Source organism: Pongo pygmaeus, chromosome 9 (genome assembly GCF_028885625.2).
Source record: "Pongo pygmaeus isolate AG05252 chromosome 9, NHGRI_mPonPyg2-v2.0_pri, whole genome shotgun sequence".
In the NCBI taxonomy this organism is placed as follows: domain Eukaryota; kingdom Metazoa; phylum Chordata; class Mammalia; order Primates; family Hominidae; genus Pongo; species Pongo pygmaeus.
Window position 1 is genome coordinate 19,682,098 of NC_072382.2, and position 23,433 is coordinate 19,705,530.

The 23,433-nt window shown below is 41.5% G+C and overlaps 1 protein-coding gene across 40 annotated transcripts in view; it reads left to right on the plus strand.

The window, feature by feature from the left end:
• The window catches only part of CELF1 (CUGBP Elav-like family member 1), an 86,982-nt gene that overhangs the window by 43,563 nt on the left and 19,986 nt on the right, over positions 1-23,433 (plus strand). For 12 of the 40 annotated variants that reach the window (XM_054439569.2, XM_063671836.1, XM_063671837.1 and 9 more), the window contains exons 2-5: positions 10,087-10,238; positions 20,632-20,819; positions 22,413-22,495; positions 22,854-22,902. In XM_054439569.2, the coding sequence (XP_054295544.1) occupies positions 10,168-10,238; positions 20,632-20,819; positions 22,413-22,495; positions 22,854-22,902 (391 nt within the window). In that variant the 5' untranslated portion in view covers positions 10,087-10,167. Of the gene's footprint in view, positions 1-2,763; positions 2,804-6,632; positions 6,726-8,751; positions 8,828-10,086; positions 10,239-15,134; positions 15,335-16,324; positions 16,374-20,631; positions 20,820-22,412; positions 22,496-22,853; positions 22,903-23,433 lie in introns of those variants that run through there. The other 28 variants (XM_054439559.2, XM_054439560.2, XM_063671829.1 and 25 more) reach the window with 13 other exon arrangements.

Below are 23,433 nucleotides of genomic sequence, written 5' to 3' on the forward strand. Positions count from 1 at the left end.
CTGCCTCGGCCTCCCAAAGTGCTGGGATTACAGGCATGAACCACGCCTGGCTGTTCCCTACATTTTTTTTGCTCCTTTTCCCCTTCAGCCTGATTTTGGAGTGGGGTGGGGAGACAAGGTCTCACTGTGTGGCCTAAAATGGAGTGCAGTGGTGCCAGCATAGCTCACTACAGCCTCAAACTTCTGGGCTCAAGCAGTGCTCCTGCCTTAGCCTTCCAAGTTGCTAGGACTACAGGTGTGCACCGTCACACCCACCCCCTCCTTAGCTTTTTTACTCCTCTTTAGAACCACCTGTGTACTTCCTGGTTCTTGCATTGTGATAGAGAAAGGTAGAGATAATGTTAATAGAAACAGACATCCGTGGAGCTCCAAGGAAATATAGTACAAACAGTTCAGGCTTTCTCACGGAGCATGTGCCCTTTGGTTCCCCACAGAAATGAAAGGAAAGATGTAAAACAGTCAAAGCTTTTAGTTTCCATTCAGTTTTTCTCTCTCCCCAAAGCATTTCAGTTTTCTCACAGAATAGGCAATAAAATAACTTAGGAAAAGCAAAACTGGGAAGACAAAGCTTTAAAAAAATATAACTTTTTTGAGGTCGGGTGCAGTGGCTCAGCCCCTATAATCCTAGCACTTTGGGAGGCCGAGGTGGGCGGATCCCCTGAGGTCAGGAGTTCGAGACTAGCCTGACCAACATGGTGAAACCCCATCTCTACTAAAAACACAAAATTAGCCGGGCATGGTGGCTCATGCCTGTAATCCCAGCTACTCAGGAGGCTGAGGCAAAGAATTGCTTAAACCTGGGAGGCGGAGGTTGCAGTAAGCCGAGATCGCATCATTGCACTCCAGCCTGGGCAACGAGCAAAACTCCATCTCAAAACAACCTTTTTTGTGTATTGGACTATTCATTTGCCCTTCTCCAGGTGACAGAATCCTGTGTGGAAGATTACAGTGTTGTTTATTTATTTGTGTGTGTGTGGTGTGTGTGTGTGTGTGTGTGTTTGAGGTTTCCTTTAAAAAGTCTTGGTGGCTTAGGAGTAGGATGATACCCTGTTTATGTGGAGGTTTTTTGTTTTGTTTTGTTTTTTTAAAGAAATTCATTTTTTTTTTCTTTCTCTTGGCCTGGCAGTTAAAATGTTCCTAGCCCCCTGAGGGCTGCTGTGTTCTCCGGGACTTAAGATACCTGTCCCTTACCCTTTCATGTATTGGTCTTTCTTAACAACTCCGGATCTCCCTTTTGCTCTCTTTATCTTGAAGATTCCCTGACTAGCTTGCAGTCGGAGTCTGGTCTCAGAGGGTAGAAGTGATGCCTATGAAAACCAATCACATAATAACACTGTTTTTCAAACTGTGTTCCACGTAAAATTTGGAGGGAAACGTGGTTCCCTGGCCTTTTCTTTGACCTTTACATCTTCCAGAAGAACTCTTAACAAGTAGAAATTTAACTTGCTGTCTACCATCTGTGATAGTCACTACAGAGCCTTCTCAAGACACACTATCTCAGTAAAAGTTGGTATCTCCTAAATTGTGGTCACATTTCTCTAGAGAGACAGACCTACCAAGAAGCCATGGGCAGGTTATCTTCCTTAGCGTCTGAATCCTTAGGGTATTCACCTCACCTTAAATGATCATAATGATAAAGGATTGAATGAAGTTTGTGAACTTAGTAAATGGAAGTTCCTTTCTTCTTGATAACTTTTGATGGTAGAGACAGGTGCAAGTAAATGCTTTTAGGAAGTTCTGTTTTTTTTTAATTAGTTTAAACTTTGCCCTTAAAATTACTGGAACTATCACTACTTTATTAGCAAAATTGGAAACTAATTAAGTCTGCATGAAAAGTTAATACTTGAGCACCTATTTTATGCCAGTTAAGAAATCTCTCTGTCTTCAGGGAGGATAGGCAGTGTCTTACTAGTTAGTTCTGGGTCTGGCTTTGTCTTTCAGAATTCTTGTACTTTCCAGTTTAGACATTGTCCTTGGTGAATTTGAATAGTTTATTGTCTGTAGTGAAAGCCAGACAGAAATACAGCTGGCAGGAGTTGTATGTGGAAGTTTGTAGGAATTTGGACAATTTTATAGAATCAGTCTTTACTTGCAAGATTGTTCGATATGCTTAAAAATAAAACAAATTGGTTTTGTGGTTCCTCTGTTTGCTTTTACCGTCAATTAACTTCCCCATCTTCTGATTTTTTTTTTTTTTTGGTTTCAGTGGTTCACCGCCACCCTAGGGCCACCAAGATGCATTTACAGTGGCAGGAACTTGGTTGCTTTTGTAGAGTTTCATGCCCGGCACCTATGTATTCAGGAAGGTTGCTTTGGGGAAATAGTGTGGTCTCTCCACATTAATAACACGATCCTTAATTGCTAAAAGAATTAGACAGCCATTAGCTTTTCTTAGTCTGCCGTCCAAAAGCAGATGTTAAAAATGATTGTTTTGGTGACCTAGATGTACTGAAATTCAACCTCATAAATTCTAGTCATTGTTTTGCTGTTTGTTATGACATTTTAGGGCAAGACTCTTTTAAACCTTTTAGTATTTTACTTCCCCCATCGCTTAAGTTGATGGTGTTTTAAAATTAGCCTTGAGATATTAAATGCAACTTATCTTTAAGGTATTGAGTAAAAAGGGCGCGGGAGGAGTACTTCTGTACTTTTATCTTCTGCCATGGTGACAGAGGGGCTTTTCTTTGGAAAGAGGTGATATATCTGGAGTCATGAGAGACGTCTAGGCATGGCCCACTTATTTTTCTTTCCTTGGTTTTTTAGAGTGAAGACATAGTCCAGAGAGGGAAGTGTAAAGCTACAGGTATGGGCTAACTACTGAATGGGTGTGCTCCATGGCTATCTTTTTAACCTTCTTGCATGAGGCCTGCTATGCAGATATGAAAAAGTTGCTTTCAGAAAGGTGATGGCTTCTTTTGTACATTATGGGATAACATTTGCAAAATGTATGCCCCTAGGAAGCTAGAAATATTTTCTTGCCCTCTTTTCCAACTCTTTGTCCTTAGCTATTTTCCAAGGCAGGCTTATCTCCCACTGAAACTAGCTGCTTCCTAGTTCTTACAGCTGTTGGGGTGAGTGTGTGTATGTTGGAGGGAGCTGGGAGGAATACTCTACACCAGACTTGTCCAACCCACGGCCTGAGGGCTGCATGTAGCCCAGGACAGCTTTGGATATAGCCTAACACAAATTTATCAACTTTCTTAAAACATGAGATTTTTTTTTTTCTTTTTTTTGAGCCGGAGTCTCGCTCTGTCACCCAGGCTGGAGAGCAGTGGCGCGATCTTGGCTCACTGCAACCCCTCCGCCTCCCAGGTTCAAGCAATTCTCCTGGCTCAGCCTCCAAGTAGCTGGGATTAACAGGCATGTGCCACCACACTTGGCTAATGTTTTGTATTTTTAGTAGAGACAGGGTTTCATCGTGTTAGCCAGGATGGTCTCTATCTCTTGACCTTGTGATCCGCCTGCCTCGGCCTCCCAAAGTGCTGGGATTACAGGTGTGAGCCACCGCGCCCAGCTTGCAAATTTTTTTTTTTAACTCATCGGCTATCATTAGTATATTTTATTTGTGGCCTAAGACAATTCCTCTTCCAGTGTGGCACAAGGAAACCTAAAGATTGGACACCATTGGAACAGAGATGAGGACGGAACTTAGTAGATTCCATACAGATACTAATACCTTCCTTGAACCAGAATTTGTTCAACATACTGATGGTTTTTTTTTTTTGGTTTTGTTTTGTTTTTTGAGACAGAGTTTCACTCTTGTCACCCAGGCTGGAGTGCAGTGGCACAATCTCAGCTCACTGCAGCCTCTGCCTCCTGGGTTCAGGCGATTCTCATGCCTCAGCCTCCTGAGTAGCTGGGATTACAGGTGCCTGCTACTGTGCCTGGCTAATTTTTGTATTTTTAGTAGAGACAAAGTTTCACCATGTTGCCCGGGCTGGTCTCGAACTCCTGACCTCAGGTGATCTGCCAGCCTCGGCCTCCCAAAGTACTGGGATTACAGGTATGAGCCACTGTGCCCAGCTAACATAGTGATATTTTTTTTTGGAGACAGAGTCTCACTCTGTCAGCCAGGCTGGAGTACAGTGACACGATCTCGGCTCACTGCAAGCTCTGCCTCCAAGGTTCACGCCATTCTCCTGCCTCAGCCTCCTGAGTAGCTGGGACTACAGGTGCCCGCCACCATGGCCGGCTAATTTTTTTGTATTTTTTTAGTAGAGAAGGGGTTTCACGGTGTTAACCAGGATGGTCTCGATCTGCTGACCTCGTGATCCGCCCATCTTGGCCTCCTAAAGTGTTGGGATTCCAGGCGTTAGCCACCGTGCCTGGCCTAACATACTGATTTTTAAATCAGCACTGGAGGTTAAATAAAGTATAAACTTACAGTATATTGTTACCAACTAAGAAATGCACTTAAGTTCCAGAACTAGTGTGGGATCTGGAAGTATGACTTGATTGGAAGGGTGGTCACAATTTGACAGGACTGTTGGGTCAGGGTTAGTGACAGATACTCCAAGGAAGGCTCCGAGGCTATACTATTGCTGAGTACACAGCAATAGTACAGAGCTGAGTACAGAGTCTTTCTGTGATTAAGGATAGGGGGAGGAAATGGAAAACTTTTTAGTTTTCAAAATGGTGATGTTTTGTCATATCCTTTCAGTATACCATATGTGATAATTTTACAGGCAAGGCAACTTGCACACACAAATTATTAAACATAGTGCTTTTTTGGTACAGTGATTTTAGATTTGAAATGGAAATTTTTTTTTTTTTTTTTTGTGACAGAGTCTCACTCTGTCGCCCAGGCTGGAGTGCAATGGCATGGTGTCGGCTCACTGCAACCTCCGCCTCCTGGGTTCAAGCGATTCTCCTGTCTCAGCCTCCCAAGTAGCTGGGACTACACCTGCCACCACATCCGGCTAATTTTTGTATTTTTAGTAGAGATGGGGTTTCACCATGTTGACCAAACTGGCCTAGAACTCCTGACCTTAGGTGATCTGCCCACCTTGGCCTTCCAAAGTGCTGGGATTACAGGCATGAGCCACCGTGCCCAGCCTGAAATGGAGATTTTTTATGTTTTATTTATTTTGTTTTGTAAGGCAGGGTCTCACTCTGTTGCCCATGCTGGAGTGTAGTGGTGCGATCAAGTCTCACTGCAGCGTTGACCTTCCTGGGGTCAGGTGATCCTCCCACTTTAGCCTCACAAGTAGCTGGGACTACAGGTGGGCACCATCATGCCTCACTATTTTTTGTATTTTTTTGTAGAGATGGCGCCATGTTGCCCAGGCTAGTCTTGCCTGAGCTCAAATGATGCTCCTGCCTTGGCCTCCCAAAGTGCTGGGATTACAGGCGTTTCCCACGGTGCCCAGCCAGAAAAATTCTTTTTACAATATTTCTATTTCTTCTTTAACCCCCCTCCCCCACCATTCAGAAATTTTTACATTGTCTAGATTCATATGGAAAACTTAGTTTTTTTGTTGTTTTGTTTTTCATTTGTTTGTTTGTTTTGAGACAGGGTCTTATTCTGTTGCCCAGGCAAGAGTGCAGTGGCTCAGTCTTGGTTCACTGCAGCCTTGACCTCCTGGGCCTAGTCACTCCTCCTGCCTCAGCCTCCTGAGTAGCTGAGACTACAGTATGCATCACCACACTCAGCTAATGTTTTGTATTTTTTTGTAGAGATAGGTCTCTCTTTGTTGGCCAGACTAGTCTCAAACTCCTGGGCTTGAGCAGTCTGCCCACCTTGGCCTCCCAAAGTGTTGGGAATATAGGCGTGAGCCTGTGTTCTTGCCCCGTAAATTATTCTTAACTGTCACATTTTGTAACAATAACAAAAATCTTCCACAAAGTGAAATGCCACAGAGATAATTACCAATTTGTGTCAGCATATTTTACCTGTGCAGGGTACTTGGTTGGGAGCTCAGGAGACCCAGTAGTTATATTAGAAATACTCAATTTTAGAAATGAAATTTAGGTCCAAAAAGGTACTGTGCAAAAATTTAAGTTACTATAGTTGGTTATTTTCAAGTATCAATTGCTTACTTTTTTTCTCTCTTATATCATCTCACTGCCAGAAACTCGGGGGTAAAATACCCAGTCCACTTAGCAGCAGTCTGAGGTTATGACCATTTCCTAGATTTTTGCAATTTGAATTCCCTCATATAGATTGATGGTGATTTTTAATGACATTGATTCCCTTTTCAGTAGTAGCTTCTAATCTCCTCTGTGCTTATATAACTAGACTTTACTTTATTGCCCTTTCAAACATACTTAGATTATTGGGGTGGAAGTGTAAAATCTGTTCACCTGTTGTAGAACTCCCTGGTTATATTTATCAAGGTAGACATTTGCATATGCCAACTAGGCTTTTTTGCTTAACTGTGCTTTTGTTTGCTTTTTCATCCTTTTGGCAAAACATACTGTGATTGCTAGCCTTTCTCTTTTCTAATCTAGTTTTACATCCTCCTGTTAAGTTTATACTGTTCCTATATCCTAAATGCAATGAATGCTGTTCTTTTGAGTGTTTTTCTTACCTATATTGATCACTTTTAATGATTTGGGTTCTTAATGTTATAGCAGGCTGACTGCTCCTACCTTCACTTAATGAGGCTTTGAATTGTTGCTCTTTTAAAAAGTAAAGAATATTCAAGGCAGAGAAAACTGAGACAGACGGACAACCAGGGAGAGAAGAGGAAACCATGAAAGTACATTCAGAGTGAAAGGAACAGGTGATAAAAAGAGGCTGAGGGAAAGTTAAGGCCTTCTTTTGCAGCAGATCCTTGGTTATAACCCCTCCTGTCACCTCTGTATTTCTAATGCTTCCTTTGTGGGAAAAGCCTGGAATGTCTATCTGATTTTTTTTTTTGAGACAGTCTCACTCTGTCGCCCAGGCTGGAGTGCAGTGGCGCAATCTCAGCTCACTGCAACCTCCGCCTCCCAGGTTCAAGTGATTATCCTGCCTCAGCCTCCTGAGTAGCTGGGATTACAGGCATGTGCCACCACGCCCAGCTAATTTTTTGTATTTTTAGTAGAGACGGGGTTTCACCGTGTTAGCCAGGATGGTCTCGATCTCCTGACCTCGTGATCCACCTGCATCGGCCTCCCAAAGTGCTGGGTTTACAGGCTTGAGCCACCGTGCCCAGACTAATTAAGACATTAAACACACACACACACACACACACGGGCAGTTTTTTGTGAATAACTTTCTTTTAATTCTACTTTTAAATTTCCCTTAATATTTGCATTTTTGTATTCCCATAATTGTTATCACTTAACTTCATAACCTCTTTCTAAAATTGACTTGTGATTAATTTCTGTATTCTCTTTTCCCAAAGTATCTTGAATTTAATTATACTGAGATAACTCTGGTGACCTGCCTAAAAAGAAGTGCCCTCTTTGATGTAATAACATTTCCATCTTGTAGGTTTTTAAAGTGGTGTTGCTTTATAAATCATAAAATGGACTTTAATAGCAGTATAAGCACAGAGAATTTATGGGCCCTACTTTCTATTTTCAACTGCTTTATAAATTGGGCCTCTGGAGACTTCTTTTGAACAAAAGTTCTATGACTGGGAAAAAATGATTTTAAGACATTACTCTAAATCATGTTTCCCAGCCCTTGGCTTGGTGGAAACTATTTTAAGGAGAGCACATCCTTTCATACATTGGTCAGGGCCTGGCAACTCAGTAATGTCTCCATTTAAGTAGTCTTTTGTTATAGATGTGATTCTGATTTGAACTAGAGATACAATTAGATTTCATATGTTTTTAGTAAATATTAAAAACACAATAACCTTGAAATTTAGGTAAGTTCCTTGAAATTTATTGAATCCTTTTTAAAGGAATTTTTTTTTTTGGTGAGGGAGACGGAGTCTTACTCGGTCGCCCAGGCTGGAGTGCAGTGGTATGATCTCAGCTCACCACAGCCTCCGCCTCCTGGGTTCAAGCTGTTCTCCTGCCTTAGCCTCCCGAGTAGCTGGGGTTACAGGTGTGTGCCACCTTGCCCAGCTAAATTTTTTTTTTTTTTTTGGTATTTTTTAGTAGAGATGGGGTTTCACTGTCTTGGCCAGGCTGGCCTTGAACTTCTGACCTCAGGTGATCCACCCCCCCCCCCCCCTTGGCCTCCCAAAGTGTTGGGATTGATTACAGGTGTGAGCCACCGTGAGCTGATGTCGCTCAGCCTTTTTAAAGCCTGGAATGTCTTTTTAGAGGAATTCTTGCACTAAAAGATCTAATTTGGTTGTCGACTCAGTTATTCTTTGGTCTAGGCAGCTTTCTATAGGAAGAGGCATGCCATCAGTTCCAATGTACGTAGGAGAAACTAGGACAAACATAGCCAGTAATCTAACCAGCCCCAGCTAGGGTTACCATCTTCTGCCTGACAGGCATGGGCTGGGTAAACTGTGTACTGTGTGTCAGTTGCACAGTCTCCTCTGACTTGCAGCTTGTTTTTGCTGCTTTAATAGGGTGGAAGAGAGCTCCTGCCACTTCTGCCTCTATAGTAGTAAATCAGATGAATGAGTCTCTGGCAAAAATAGAAAAAGCAGTAAGCTGCTGTTACAGTTCTAGATTTTGGATGATGACGTCTGGACATGGACAGAAGAGACAGTTTTCACCTTCCTGGGTCGGATGCAGGCAGATGTTAGCCATTGTTACACAGATTAGAACTTTTAGGCCTATGCCATTGTGTGTTGCCTTTTTTTTTTTTTAAACGTTAACTCTGTGTGTTTAGGAGTTCATTCGTTTTACTTCTTTGCAGGCTGAACATAACTTCTTTTTTTCAAAGTTCCCTGTGTTGTGAACTGAGCTTGGGTGAAGTGAAATCTTCGAGGTAAGGCAACTCTAATGATAAAAATGGAAAGAAAGGCTGTGAAATTTGGGAGCCTTCAGAGATAACATTTTAGAGTCACTGCCTAAATATTGAAATGCCACCATTTGTTGTTTGGGGGGATGTGGAGCTAAATTGAGAACGGGAGCACACATCTGCCTTGACTGCTAAGTATATCCATCTCTACTGCTCACCCATAATAGAATTTTTATGTGTGCACTCACTAGTCTTGGTTTTAGCAACAGTTTAAAGGAGGAAAAAGAGAATGAAGAGACTTCATTTCTTGGTTTTTCCCTTACATGTTTGAGTGTTGTCCCTGGTAGGCCCTAGTTCTTTTTCATTATTATCATTATGGTGGCTTTTGTTCTTTGTTTCTTTAGAAAGGACAACAGAGAACTGAAAATACATTATTTCCTAGTATGCTAGTAAGAAGCAGAATATTACTATTCCATTTTTATTTTCTGGCAAATTAAGCTTCAGAGTTAGTAAAGAAAATTTCCCTGTGCCATCTAATGAGTGTTACTGAACAAAGGATTTTTGAAGTTTTTCACCCAGATGAGGAACCATTAGATAGCACACCTTGCTCTAACCATTAGATAGCACATCATCAAGAAAGCAAGATCAGTTGAGAAATTGATGCTCTTTTGAAAATATCAAGAAAAAAAAAAGCAAGGCTGATCCACTATAGGCAGTTGTATGTGAGTGGTAAGTTTCTGGTGGCCAGTTTATTCAACCAGTTTGCCTCTGGCCTGCTTCTGATGGTCTTATCATTCCTCTTTATGTGACTGTTCTGAGGTTAGTTTGGACCTAAGCACTGTGCTTATTGCTGTCTTTGGCACTTGGAAACGTAAGTTTAAAAGCAAGGCTAACAGCCCATTTCTTCGGTGAGCCTTTTCTTGCTTCAGGTAGTTTCAGGCTTTGGGGGACCTTAAAAACTGGTTTGCAGGGAGGAGTTTGGAGGATGTGAAACAAGTTTGTGTTTCTTCTGCTCTGTTAGCCACTGCTATCTTCATGGATCTGACACTCTATTTATCTGACAGTGCACTTAGTACTGCTTCGCCAGGGAAAATCACACAAAACAAGCCTGGCGCATCAGCACTTTCATTGTGTGCTGGGCTGAGCCTCCCTTCACATGGTCACATCCCGATTTTAATCCAATACTCCCTTTCCCTACCCCTTCCCCAGTCCTGCCTCTTTCTGTGGCACTTATTGCTGGTTTCCCTGAGCTCCTGTTTCCACTTTGTGTTTTTTGTGGGGCCCAGGAAGCTAAAGCTGTGTGTATTTGTGGATCAGACAAGTGCAGCAAGTTAATATCATTGGCTTCTGAAGGGGAGAGTGAGGTGATGGCTGCGTTTAAGTTGGATTTCCTTCCAGAAATGATGGTGGATCATTGCTCTTTGAATTCCAGTCCCGTGTAAGTATTTTTGTTGTCTAATTTTTATCATAAGCAGAGGAACTGGGCTGTTTTCTTTATTTGATGAAATTGGTTCCTTTTTTTAAGAAGGGGAAGAAAAAAATGGGAAAAGCCAAAACAACCTGAATTCTCTCATGCTATTATTTTCAATTGTAGTCTATCTCATTACTGCTTATTTCCTCAAGGCTTTAAGTTATCTACATAAAGGTGCACTTGATATATGACCAGCAGCATCAGCTCAAGTGTGCCAGCTCCAATTCCTTTAAGCTGTAGTGTTTTCCTATGTGATAGATTACAAGGTATTTTTTTTAAAACTATAGCATTGTCGCTTTGGGTTGGACATGCAATTTCAAATAATCTTTTGGGAAGGAAGTATTTTATTATTTTAAATTACTGGATTCTTAGTCTCATATCACAGAGAAGACTGGTAACTACAGTCAGTGTGTTTAGTATCATCTACAACATTCTGTATTAACATACAAAGTGCAATCCTGGACCTTGATTCCCCCCACCCCCGCCGAGTCTAATTGAAAATACAGCTCAGCACATGATTTTAGGAACATCAAATTGTCCTTTACCCTCCAAAAAAAGCAAAACTGGATCAATCTTGATCGGCAATTTACCCAAATAAATTGTGAGAATGAGAAACCTTGTTAGCTTGCAGTACTGTCCAAGAACTGCTATTGTACACAGCCAAAATGCTAACCTAGCCCTGAGTTGTAGCTGCTGGGAACCTGAATTCTGGACTTTGTAGAGAAGGACACATTTCCAACCCCTGATTTGAGTCACTGTAACCAGGCTTCAGAGTATTTTGGAACCTCCAGCAAATGAGCTTTAGGTTATTCAAAGCCAGGAATATTAAATGGTAGAATATTCTCTAGGTAACAGGTGTTAATGCAAGTCTTTGAGGTTAGGCCCCCATGTGCAAATCAATCTACCCTGGGATTAGATGTAACAGGTGTGGGTAATAGTAGCTACCAAACAGTTCTTTGTGGAATAGTTGGGGGGCAGGGCTCAAAGTTAGCTGTTTCTCTCTTTGTTTTTGAAACAGGGTCTTGCTTTGTTGCCCAGGCTGGAGTGCAGTGGCACAGTCACAGTTCACTGTAGCCTCAACCTCCTGGGTTCAAGCAGTCCTCTCGCCTCAGCTTCCCAAGTAGCTGGGGCCACAGGCATGCACCACCACCTGGCTAATTTTTAAAATTTTTGTAGATATGAGGTCTCCCTGTGTTGCCCAGGCTGGTCTTGAACTCCTGGGCTCAAGCTATCCTGCTGCCTCGGCACCTGGCCTGTCTTACTCTTTTGAAATGGATCTTATGCCTCCTCTGTAGTCTCCAAAATTACGGTAATTTAAATGTCTTTTTATGAGAGTTCTTTACTACTAAAATTTTATTTTAGCAGTAACAGGTGAAATTACAGTGAATATCATCATAAAGATTTAATACATAATAAGGATATTTCCATGTCCCAGGATTTATGATCCTTAGAAACAAGACTGTTGCTGAAATTGTCTTTCATTGTAACACTGCCTGTGCTTTTCCACTGCCAGCATTGACACAGCATTCTTCTCAGCCTGCTTTCTACTCTTTTAAGAGATTGGACTCATTCAGTATCCCATTAAATCTGGACCATGGACCACTGCATGAAAGTCACCTGGAACTTAAAAATTCAGATGTTTTTATTCTAGAATAGGACCCCCAAGACTCTAGAAACAAGTGTCCAGCATGTTTTTCGTGCACACTAAAGTTCGAGAGCTAGTGGACTTAACACAGGCCATTCTCAGAGTCAGTCGGGGAATGGATTGTCAACATTTTTTCCAAGTGCGTTTGCATCTGTTTCAGTCACCCATCTTCAAAGCTTTGCAAGGGTGCCTGGGCGTAGGCTATTGTCCCGATTTTAAACAGAAGAAACCCAGTTGAGAGAGAGATTGAGGACAAATAGTAATCAGTGTTGGGCCTGAAGTACAAGTGTAAAAGTAAAGGTCTTTTTTATTTTTGCCCACTAGACCAGGCTGCCTCTAGTATCAGTGAACAGTTAGCCAATGTTCTTGATTCTTCATTGATCACTCTTAAGCTTCCACTGGTGCTTCTTACTTTGCCTGCACCCTAAGATATGGATATTTTCATGAGTTGTGTTCCACACTTTTTTCTTTTCACTCTCCCATTGCTTAAGGGGACACTGATGTGCTTCTCTGCTTCTCAGATCTCTGTTCCCCCAAATGTCTTCTGAGGTCTATGACTTTATTCTAAATACTGCTCATTGATTACTTTCATCTAGAGACTTCCCTACAAAAAGTAATTCCCATATTGTCTTCACTAGAACCCAAGAGTTGTTAGTTTCTTTCTCTTCCTCTCCTCCTTGGAGTTCAAGTGAACTCCAGATCCTAGTGTATCCTGGCCCAAAATTCCTCAGTATTGGCTGAGACTGGGTGCTAATCTTAGGTACTAGTTTATGCAAGAGCCTTCTGATCTCCATGTTCCCTGCCTTATTTTATCCTCTAGATTATTTTTAGGTATCTTTTAAAAGGACAGATCTGATCATTCACTTAATCTAAAATCTTGGAATAAACTCCAAGCCTGTCTGTAACATGGAAAGCCCTTCACTGGGTCTCTCTGACCTACCTCTTTATTCTTAGTCAGCTTTCTAGTATGATCTCTTCTCTGTTTCTGTACTCTGCCCACAACTTTCTCAAGTCCTTTTTCTCCCTTCTGATGTTATCCCACTCTTCCCATCTCTCCTCAGTCCTTACATTTCTTCATCACCCTTAGGCCTCTTTCCTCCATGCCATGTAGCACTTTTTCTAGTTGCCTACTCTATGCAGCTGAAATCTCTGCACACACACCTCCCCCTCCTCCAAATAAAGTAAAATCATACTAGCCACTTCTTTCATAGAACTTTTAAACATTCCTTTATAGGATTTGTAGAGGATTATAGTTGTGCCCTTCTACTTTTTCAGTGACATTGCCTCAAGGGCACATATTGCTCAGTCTTATAGAGCCCTATAGTGTGTAGTATCTGGCACTATAGCAAAAGCTTGGGAATTACAGTTGAATGAATGATATTAAAGATGATTGCAGAGATAAGATCTCCAGATCTTATCTCCATACCTCAGGGAAGAAGGCTGAAAACCTTTAAAAACATATTGTTAGCTATTCTGTTGTTGGATGGTGACTTTCAATTATTATTGTCTTTATTGTCCTTAGAGATAGCTTTTTCTAGTACCTAACACCCCACGTGATAGGAAGATTGACCTTTATCCAAATGAAAATTAACTTTCTCACAGCATAAATGTATTCTGTCTTGTTCTCACTAGGGAGCAGCTGGTAAGTAACTCAGGCCAGTGTTTCTGGGCCCTTTTTATTCTCATGCACTTCTGTTCCAGTTTTTCCACAGCACTGTATGTGAGCCAGAGGGACCTTGTATAAGGGTGGGTGGTGGCAGAAGTTTGGAATGCAACAAGTATTTTTGCCTGCTGGGGAGGTGGAGGGATTGGTAAGTATCTGAATTTTTTCTATTTGTATAATTAAAGGGAAGTCAACAGGTAATGAGAAAGGGGGAGTGAAAAAATTAATAATGAAAGGTTTCAGGAATTATTTTTAAACAGGTCCCGTTTGAAGGTCTTGTTTGGCTGCAAGGAACAGATGTCCACTCAAGCTAGCATATATGCAAGGGCTTTCTTATAAGGACACAGGTGGACTGAACTGTAATCTAATCAGGAGCTCTGCAGCTAGAAGACCTAGAAACTGTATCTTTCTGACCCCAGGATATACACCTGCTCACTCTACATGTACCTCCTTTCTACTCTTAACTACCTTATAACTTTGGTTGCAACATGACCTTTCTTCAGATCCCTTCTGCCTCCCCTTCACATTGAGACATAATTCACATACTATAAAGTTTACCCTTTGAAGTGAGCAATTCAGTGATTTTTAGTATATTCCAGAGTTGTGTAACCATTTCCACTATTTAATTGCAGAACATTTCATCACCCTTAAAAGAAACCCTGTACCCATTAGCAACCATTCCCCTCTTCCTCCCAATGTCCCCCTTCCCCCATCCCCATTCCTAAGCAACCACCAACCTACTTTCTGTCTGTAGATTTGCCTGTTCTGGGCATTTCATATAAATGGTAACATATACTATGTGGCCTTTTGTGACTGGTTTCTTTTACTTAGCATAATGTTTTCAAGGTCTTTGTTGTAGCATGACCCATTATCTTTTGACCACAGCACTTTGAGCTTCTCCATTTAACCCATGCTATCTCTAGTTGCAACTTTTCCACTTCTGACTTCACTACTAACTGCCTGTTTCTGTTAACCAGTTCCAGATTCTGTAAAGCAGTGCTGTCAAATAGAACATTCTGTGATGATGAAAATATTCTGTATCGCAGCTGGGAGCAGTGGCTCGTGCCTATAATCCCAGCATTTGGCAGGCTGAGATGGGAGGATCCCTTGAGGCCAGGAGTTCGAGACCAGCCTGGGCTTCATAGCAAGACCCCTGTCTTTACAAAAACAACAACAACAACTATAAAACGTTCTGTCTCTGTCTCATACAGTAGCCACTAGCCACATGTGGCAAGTGCAACTGAAGAACTTAGTTTTTTAAATTAAGTTTAAATAGCCACTTGTGGCTAGTGGCTATTGTATTGCTCAGTGCAGCTATAAAGGAGCTTGATTGGCCAGGCCTGTTTTTGTTTTAAGCATAGGTCAAGGGTCTTAAGTTTCTGGCCAGCCAGTGGATCAGCTTGCCATTGGGTTAAGACCCACCCCATGGTTTAGTCACTTGGGGCGAGAGGATGGGAAAAATTTGGAATAGAACATTTGTGCTGCCCCTGAGATAGGCCTGGGGTGGGGAAATTTTGAGAGGGGAAGAGAGAAAGAGAAGAGAGTGTTCAAGAATTTTTAACAAATATATACTTTGAAAATACAGCTCTTTGTTGTTCCCTCTTGTGTCTCTTCCCAATTGTATCCCTATTGCATTTTCTCATAGTATGTTTCAGCAGAAATCAAGGTAGACGAAGTAGACTCTTGGCCTGAATTTTCATAGTTGCTCATTCTTAATGGCAGCAGAAGCAACAATGAGAGCAACTGCCTCCTCAGGTATTATTATTACTGCTTCTGTTGCCAGTAGTAGAAACATAAAAAGAGAGGGGGTAGGTTTCATCCCTTTCCCCTAAAACACTTGCCACTTTCTGATCTTCCTCCTCTTCACATTCTTGCAGGCCCTGATTTGCCTTTCTTTTATCCTGTTCCCAGGTCAGGGCTGGCAGCACTGCCCCAGGAAATAGGAATTTCCATAGACTTGCCTCTTAGGAATGACAGGGACACTATAGATACTTCTCCAGGGAACTGCTGAATTCACTGGTTCTTGAATGGAGATGATAAATACACATAACTCTCCATTGAATGGGGAAGTAAGGTACAAATTTGAGAATGTATTTAATGATACATAGAGTAAATGGATGATGTGGTAGCTGGTGTGTACCCAGATGGCTTTTTTAATACAATGGTTACTTTTAATCTTAATGACAACATGCATATTAGAAGTATATGTAGAAGAGGGAGAATGTTGTTGTTTCTCTTCAGACACAATATCAGAGAAAGTTTGTGACTGCTTATTACATACACACGGGTATACATGCGGGTTGTTGCTATACCTTGGTAGTGCTTCTCAAGCTGTGGTAAAGGACCATATCTCTCCCCACCCCCACTTCCTTGTAAAATACAGTGAAAATGAGGTAGGGGAAAAAATAAGGTATGAGCTTGTATTTTACATTTATTATTATTAGACTGAATAAATACAAAATTGCTCAGTCTAAGTTCTGTAAAAATTTCTAAAGAGTTAAGTTTGAAGATTGCCCCTGGTCCTTAGGCGACACCTTGTCTGTATGCGCTTTTTTTTTTTTTTTTTTTTTGAGATGGAGTCTTGCTCTGTTGCCCAGGCTGGAGTGCAGTGGCACGATCTCGGCTCACTGTAGCCTCTGCCTCCCGGGTTCAAGTGATTCTCCTGCTTCAGCCTCCCAAGTAGCTGGGACTACAGGTGCGTGCCACTATGCCCAGCTAATTTTTTTTTTTTTTTTTAAAGTAGAGACGGGGTTTCACCATGTTGTTCAGGCTGGTCTCAAACTCCTGACCTCAGGTGAGTCACTGTGCCCAGCCTCTTGGGCCATAGTTTGAACAGCGCTACTCTACGGGAGTCTTCTGGCTATTGAATTGGTATATAAACAGGGAAGGGGAGGTTCATGGTGTAGGTAGACCTGGAAAAATAGAGAAGGATTTGGAGAGCTAAAGAAGAGCAAAGGATGACATTTCTCTAGAATCTTGAGTCCCTGCTAAACTTTTGGGTAAACTGTAATTTACATATATTGACTTGTGTTTATACTTTAGCACTAAACAGGATGCAAAAGTTTAGAATTGGCACACAAACAACAGAGGGAAGGGGCAGTCTGGGAGCAGTTGCCTCCAGTGTAATACAGATTGATAAAACTGCTTTTCAGAAATAGCTGTTCCTTATCAAAACGTATTCTGGGCACCATTGGGGTTCTTTGTTAACCGTCTCTAGAATAGAAATAGAATGAAAGATTAGCAACATTCTAGTAAAATGCTATCACAACTGGTAATTAAAGTTGTCGGGACAGGTTGTAGGGAGCCAGTGTTTCACTAGCGATAGGGCTGCTTTTTCTTTTTTGGAGACAAGGTCTCACTCTGCCACCCAGGCTGGAGTGCAGTGGCCCCATCTCAGCTCACTGCAACCTCCACCTCCCAGGTTCAAGCGATTCTCGTGCCTTAGCCTCCCGAGTAGCTGGGATTACAGGCACACGCCACCACACCCAGCTAATTGCTTTGTATTTTTTGGTAGAGACGGAGTTTTACCATGTTGGCCAGGGTGGTCTCGAACTCCCGACCTCAAGTGATCTGCCTGCCTCGGCCTCCCACAGTTACTAGGATTACAGGCATGAGCCACCATGCCTGGCCATAGGGCTTTTTTTCATCATGGTAGCTGGTTTCTGTTGGAACATTAGGATTAAGCGTTTAAAAGCAGTCACATTATGTTTTTGCCATGACCTGCCACACGTTTTAAATTAACAGATTACAGGAAAACCAGTTAAATGATGCCATCTGAAACACTCAAAAGAAAATAGGCCAGGCGCAGTAGTTCCATGCCTATAATCCCAGCACTTTGGGAGGCTGAGGTGGGAGAATCGTTTGAGCCCAGAAGTTTCAGACCAGCTCTTGCAACATAGTGAGACCTTCTCTCTACAAAAAAATGTTAAAAACTAGCCAGGTGTGGTGGCACACACCCGTAGTTCCATCTACTGGGATTGCTGAGGTAGGAGAATTACTTGAGCCTGGGAGGTCAAGGCTGCAGTTAGCTGTGGTCATGCCACTGCACTCCAGCCTGGGCAACAGAGCGAGACCTTGTCTTTAAAAGAAAAAGGCGTATTAATCTTGTGGCAATCAAATAATCATAGGAGATAACAGCTGATCTTTTTTTGTGCACAGCACTCATTTTTATCAGAGCTAATTGGTTAAATGGGAACTGTTGAAACTTAAGAAATTTGTCCTTTCACACATTTGAGTGCTTACTTTGAACCGGATACTATACCCGGTGTGTTTACAAGAATGAACAGGAAATAAAATGGTTTCTGCTTGCAAGGAGCTGTGAGTTTAATTGGGAAGAGGTGGATATAGCCTGATTATGTTCAAAGGTGTTAAGCATAATTTTAATGCTAAAATTTCCACAACGAAGGTGGAAATTTAGTACTGTTGGAGTCCTAGGATTGTAGCTGATTAGTTAACCTGGAAGAATATGGGGAGCCTTCACAAACAGAGGGTCAGGAATTGGTGTATATGCCTTTTGTCTTACAGCTTTTGAATTTAGATAGTGCTAGAGTCATCAAAGGTGATGTGAGAATAACCCCTGTAAGTGTTGAATTATAAAAGATTCAAGGCTGGGCATGGTGGCTCAGGCCTGTAATCCCAGCACTTGGGAGCCCAAGGCAGGTGGATCACTTGAGCTCAGTTCAAGACCAGCCTGGCCAACATGGCTAAACCCCAGCTCTACTAAAAATACAAAAACTAGCCAGGCATGGTGACGCATACCTGTAATCTCAGCTACTCAGGAATCTGAGGCATGAGAATCACTTGAACCTGGGAGGTGGAGGTTGCAGTGAGCTGAGGTTACGCCACTGCACTCCAGCCTGGGCAACAGAGAGAATCTGTCTCAAATAAAAAATAAAGAAATAGGCTGGGCACGGTGGCTCATGCCTGTAATCCCAGCACTTTGGAAGGCCGAGGCAGGCAGATCACCTGAAGTCAGGAGTTTGTGACCAGCCTGGCCAACATGGCAAAACCCCATCTCTACTACAAATACAAAAATTAGCTGGGCATGGTGACACGTGCCTGTAATCCCAGCTACTTGGGAGGCTGAGGCAGGAAAATCACTTGAACCCAGGAGGCAGAGGTTGCAGTGAGCCGAGATGGCACCATTGCACTCCAGCCCGGGCGACAGAGCGAGAGTCCATTTCAAAAAAAAAAAAAAAAAAAGAAATATATAGTAATTAAAAGAAGGTGAGCTACTTTCATAGATTTAGCATTCTTGAGGATCTTCAGACACTATTCAGAAGATAGCAATGGTGGAAAAATGATTTTTTGTTGTTGTTTAAAGAGAACTAGCACATTGGCTGGGTGCAGTGGTTCACGCCTGTAATCCAGCACTTTGGGAGACTGAGGTGGGCAGATCACCTGGGTCAGGAGTTTGAGACCAGCCTGACCAACATGATGAAACCCCATCTCTACTAAAAATACAAAATTAACCACGCATGATGGTGCATGCCTTTAATCCTAGCTACTTGGGAGGCTGAGGCAGGAGAATTCCTTGAACCTGGGAGGAGGAGGTTGCAGTGAGCTGAGATAATGCCATTGCACTCCAGCCTGGGCAATAAGAGCGAAAGTCAGCCTCAAAAAAAAAAAAAAAAAAAAAAAAACCTAGCATGTTATTTGGGATTGGATATTAGAACCTGGCAATTTTTGTATATGATTTTTAGATTAAGCAAATACTAATAGAAAAGCTAATAGTGCTAGATATTGGGAATTTAAGTTATTAATGGTTTAGATAAATGTTCAGAGTTAAATTTAGAAACAAACAGGACAAAGGACTTTGAAGTAGATGGTATGAGGCCAGGCACGGTGGCTCACACCTGTAATCCCAGCACTTTAGGAGGCCGAGGCGGGTGGATCACCTGAGGTCAGGAGTTCGAGACCAGCCTGGCCAACATGGTGAAAGCCTGTCTCTACTAAAAATACAAAAATTAGCTGGGCATGGTAGCAGACACCTGTAATCCCAGCCACTCAGGAGGCTGAGGCAGGAGAATCGCTTGAACCCAGGAGGTGGAGATTGCCATGAGCTGAGATCGGGCCGTTACACTCCAGCCTGGGCAACAAGAGTGAAATTCCATCTCAAAAAAAAAAACAAAAAACAAAAAACAAGATGGTATGTTCTGAGTGGAAACATCTATAGTGTAAGAATTCACCTAGGTTGTTTACAGTGGCAGGGTAGGAATGAAGGTATTAACATAGCTGATTATCCTTCAGGTTCTAAAGGTAATAAAACTGAAATAGGAGAATTACAAGTACAATGTGATAGGACTAGAGAAACTGGGGATCGTTAAAATGGTTGCCCTCAGTAAGGGAATCTTAACTGGTCTTAGAGTAATAGCAGTAAATTGGATAACTCAGAAACAGAAAATCTAAAATGATGGTAACATTGTTTATGTTCGTTGCACAATCATCTGGAAATTTAAGAGATGGAGCTCTGTTTTGGTCTGGAGACCTAACTTAAGAGCATTATGATTATACATGAGTCAGCTACATTCAAAGGCCAGCATTCTAGTCCTTAGTTTAAGCCTTGGAAATCAAGTGCTTCTGTTCTAACTTCTACTGAAAGGAAACTTCACCTGTCATTGTATACATTGAAGTGTTGTGAATCTTATTTGTAATCAGTAGTCCTTTGTTATTTTGTGGGCCTTTTTTTAGTGTTTGTTTTGTTAACTATGCTTAAAAGTTATTAAAACTTGATCTTGTTTTGGGAGTTTTACCCTTTAAGTTCCTCCTCTAGCATGGTAATTCTCATGCTAGATAAGAAATGTACGCTGTCAGTTCCCTGGTAACAGCTGGGATGTCCCAATCAGAATGGTGACTTTAGTTTGGCATCTGATGGAATGGGTGGCCATGGTGAGGGAGAACCAAGGAACTCTGGTAAACTGAATGGAAGTAGTGAAAGAAGTGGATTTTTTTCCCCTACATTCTCAGAACTAGTTAAAATCATTAAAGAAAAGAAAATTTCCTCTGGAAAGCAACATTATTACATAATAGAAGTTTCATTTTATCTCACACAGCTCAAAGAAAATGAACGGCACCCTGGACCACCCAGACCAACCAGATCTTGATGCTATCAAGATGTTTGTGGGCCAGGTTCCAAGGACCTGGTCTGAGAAGGACTTGCGGGAACTCTTCGAACAGTATGGTGCTGTATATGAAATCAACGTCCTAAGGGATAGGAGCCAAAACCCTCCTCAGAGCAAAGGTCAGGGCTTTGGGTTTTGGTTTATCTTATTTTTTCCACTGACTCTCAGAGCAGGTGAGGGCTTTGGGTTTTTAACAGGATACAAAAAATTGGATTTTTATATGTAATTTCTTTCATATGCATTCTCTCTGTCATTGTCAGAATACTCCTGTCTGTCTATTGGAAAAAGTCTGTCCTTTTATAGTAGTAATATCTTGTAATCCAAACATATTTAATGGCTTTAAAAAGTTAAGGTGTTATCATAAGGATAATTTGTAAATTGGGTCTTGGGCAGTCCTTTGTGAGGTCTCTAAATTTAAGAGACAGACTCACGTGAGTGTCTCATTTGACCTTGGGAACAGAATGACAAAGATAAAATTGAAGTTAAACCACATAAAGTTTTCTTTAGTGTTTGGGCTAGCATAAGCTGAAAGCGAAAGACTGTCCACATACCCGTCGGTTTCTTGTTAGTATTACAGAGGCCTTGCAGGATAGTTTATCAAATAGAAAGGATTTGTTTAGGCAACTTGTTTGCTGTTGCTACAAAATGAACAGGAGAGGAAAGGCAGAGCTGCTTCCAGAATTGCCTAGCAGAGTGGAGTTTCACCGGACTGATGGTAGATAGGTATTAACTTTGCCCCATATACACACAGACATGTTCTTATTTTCCATTTTACCAGTTTTCAAGTAATTTTCTGTGAAAGCTGTCCAACAGTGCAAATGTAAGCAAGCATGATTATCATATTGAAACTAGCTTAATAGCAGAGGATCTAGAAGCAGAGGAATTACGTTCTCTTTTTGGCGTGGTTAACTAAAAATATAAAGTATAATAGTTTCTGAACATGACTGGCAATATAACCTTCAGTAATTTATAGTTCTAACTGCTGCAGCATGATTTAAAAAAAAAAATCTATATTGTATCTCATGAGAATATGGGAGTGTCAGAACATTTAAGCCCAAGATTTACAAGATATACTTCCTCTCCTACTACCCAAAGTAAAGATACAAAGCACAAAATCTACAGATCTGTGGCAGCACCATGTGCTTTTAGAAGCTTAATTATATTTGATGAGAACCAAGAGTCCAAAAAAAGATGTTAAGAGGTGCTTGCTCTAAAGTCATTTTATAATTTAATAAGTGATAATTATGTTTGAGGCATATGGTAGAATCTGGCTACGAAGTAGGGAGTGGTTTATTCTGAGAGAGCAGGGAAAGAAAGAGTTCCTGGTAGACTGCAGGCTGCAAAAGTATAGAGCCCCATCTGTCTTCTTGTCTCATATACCACCTGGTGTTCCAAGTAGGGTAGGTTGAGTCAAATGGCACATGACCTTTCTTTATAAGAGAAGTCATATTTTCCAGAGAAGTTACATGAGCAGCTAAATAAGACTTATAGTGTAACTAACTAGGAGGAGACTAAAACAATAAAATGTATAGAAAATAATCTCTTATTCCCCTGCTAGATGTTCATATTCATTCTTTTCCACTACCTTCCCCCTCTAACTAATTTTAATAAACCCAGCCCTCTTTTAAGATCTGATCTGTCAGTGGAGGAAGGATTGCTCTAGGAATTCTCTGCTTTCAAAGTTTGATTTTATGAAATCTTATTTATTGCAGGGTGCTGTTTTGTTACATTTTACACCCGTAAAGCTGCATTAGAAGCTCAGAATGCTCTTCACAACATGAAAGTCCTCCCAGGGGTAAGAAAACTCCCACTAGTAAATGGAAATGTGGTAACTTTGATATATGGGATATACTTACACATATCAGGCACACACTGAAAACCATTTTGGGGAAAAGGTAACTGCCGCAGGAATTGATGTAAAGGAAGACCTAAAGGGAGCACTTCAGAGATTACCTGACATTAGTTCTCTCTCAGTCAAGAGTCTTGTGTATTTTGACTTCTTGACTCACATTCTGTTTTCTGGGGAAACATCGTGAAGCAGACATGAGTTCAGAGAAAACTCTTTAAAGCTCTAGTTCTGGTATTTTAGAATCCATATGTATTTCTGAATGCCAGCAATATACAGTGATAATAATCATATTTTTCCTTTTCAGATGCATCACCCTATACAGATGAAACCTGCTGACAGTGAGAAGAACAATGGTAAGCAAATGTATACACTCTTCCCCTTAAGATTTCTGCCAAGGCCAGGCACGGTGGGTCACACCTGTAATCCCAGCACTTTGGGAGGCCAAGACAGATGGATTGCTTGAGGCCGGAGTTCGAGACCAGTCCGGCCAACATGGTGAAACCCCATCTCTACTAAAAATACAAACATTAGCTGGGTATGGTTATGCATGCCTGTAATCCCAGCTACTCAGGAGGCTGAGGCTTGAGAATCTCTTGAACCCGGGAGGCGGAGGTTGCAGTGAGCTGAGATCATGCCAGTGTACTCCCGCCTGGGCAACAGAGTGAGACTGTCTCAAAAAAAAAAAAAAGATTTCTGCCTAGTTTGTTTGCTGTTCTTAGGTTATCTGAATTGAATTGTGCTTTAAGTAATCCGTTGTCTAAGTTGTCTCAGTTTTTTCTTTAAAATAAAATGTGATAGAAGAACAGAGCTGACAGAGAAATATTATAAGAACATTGTAGAATGAACTGGAATATACTTGGTCAGTATAATTTCTTTTGGACAGG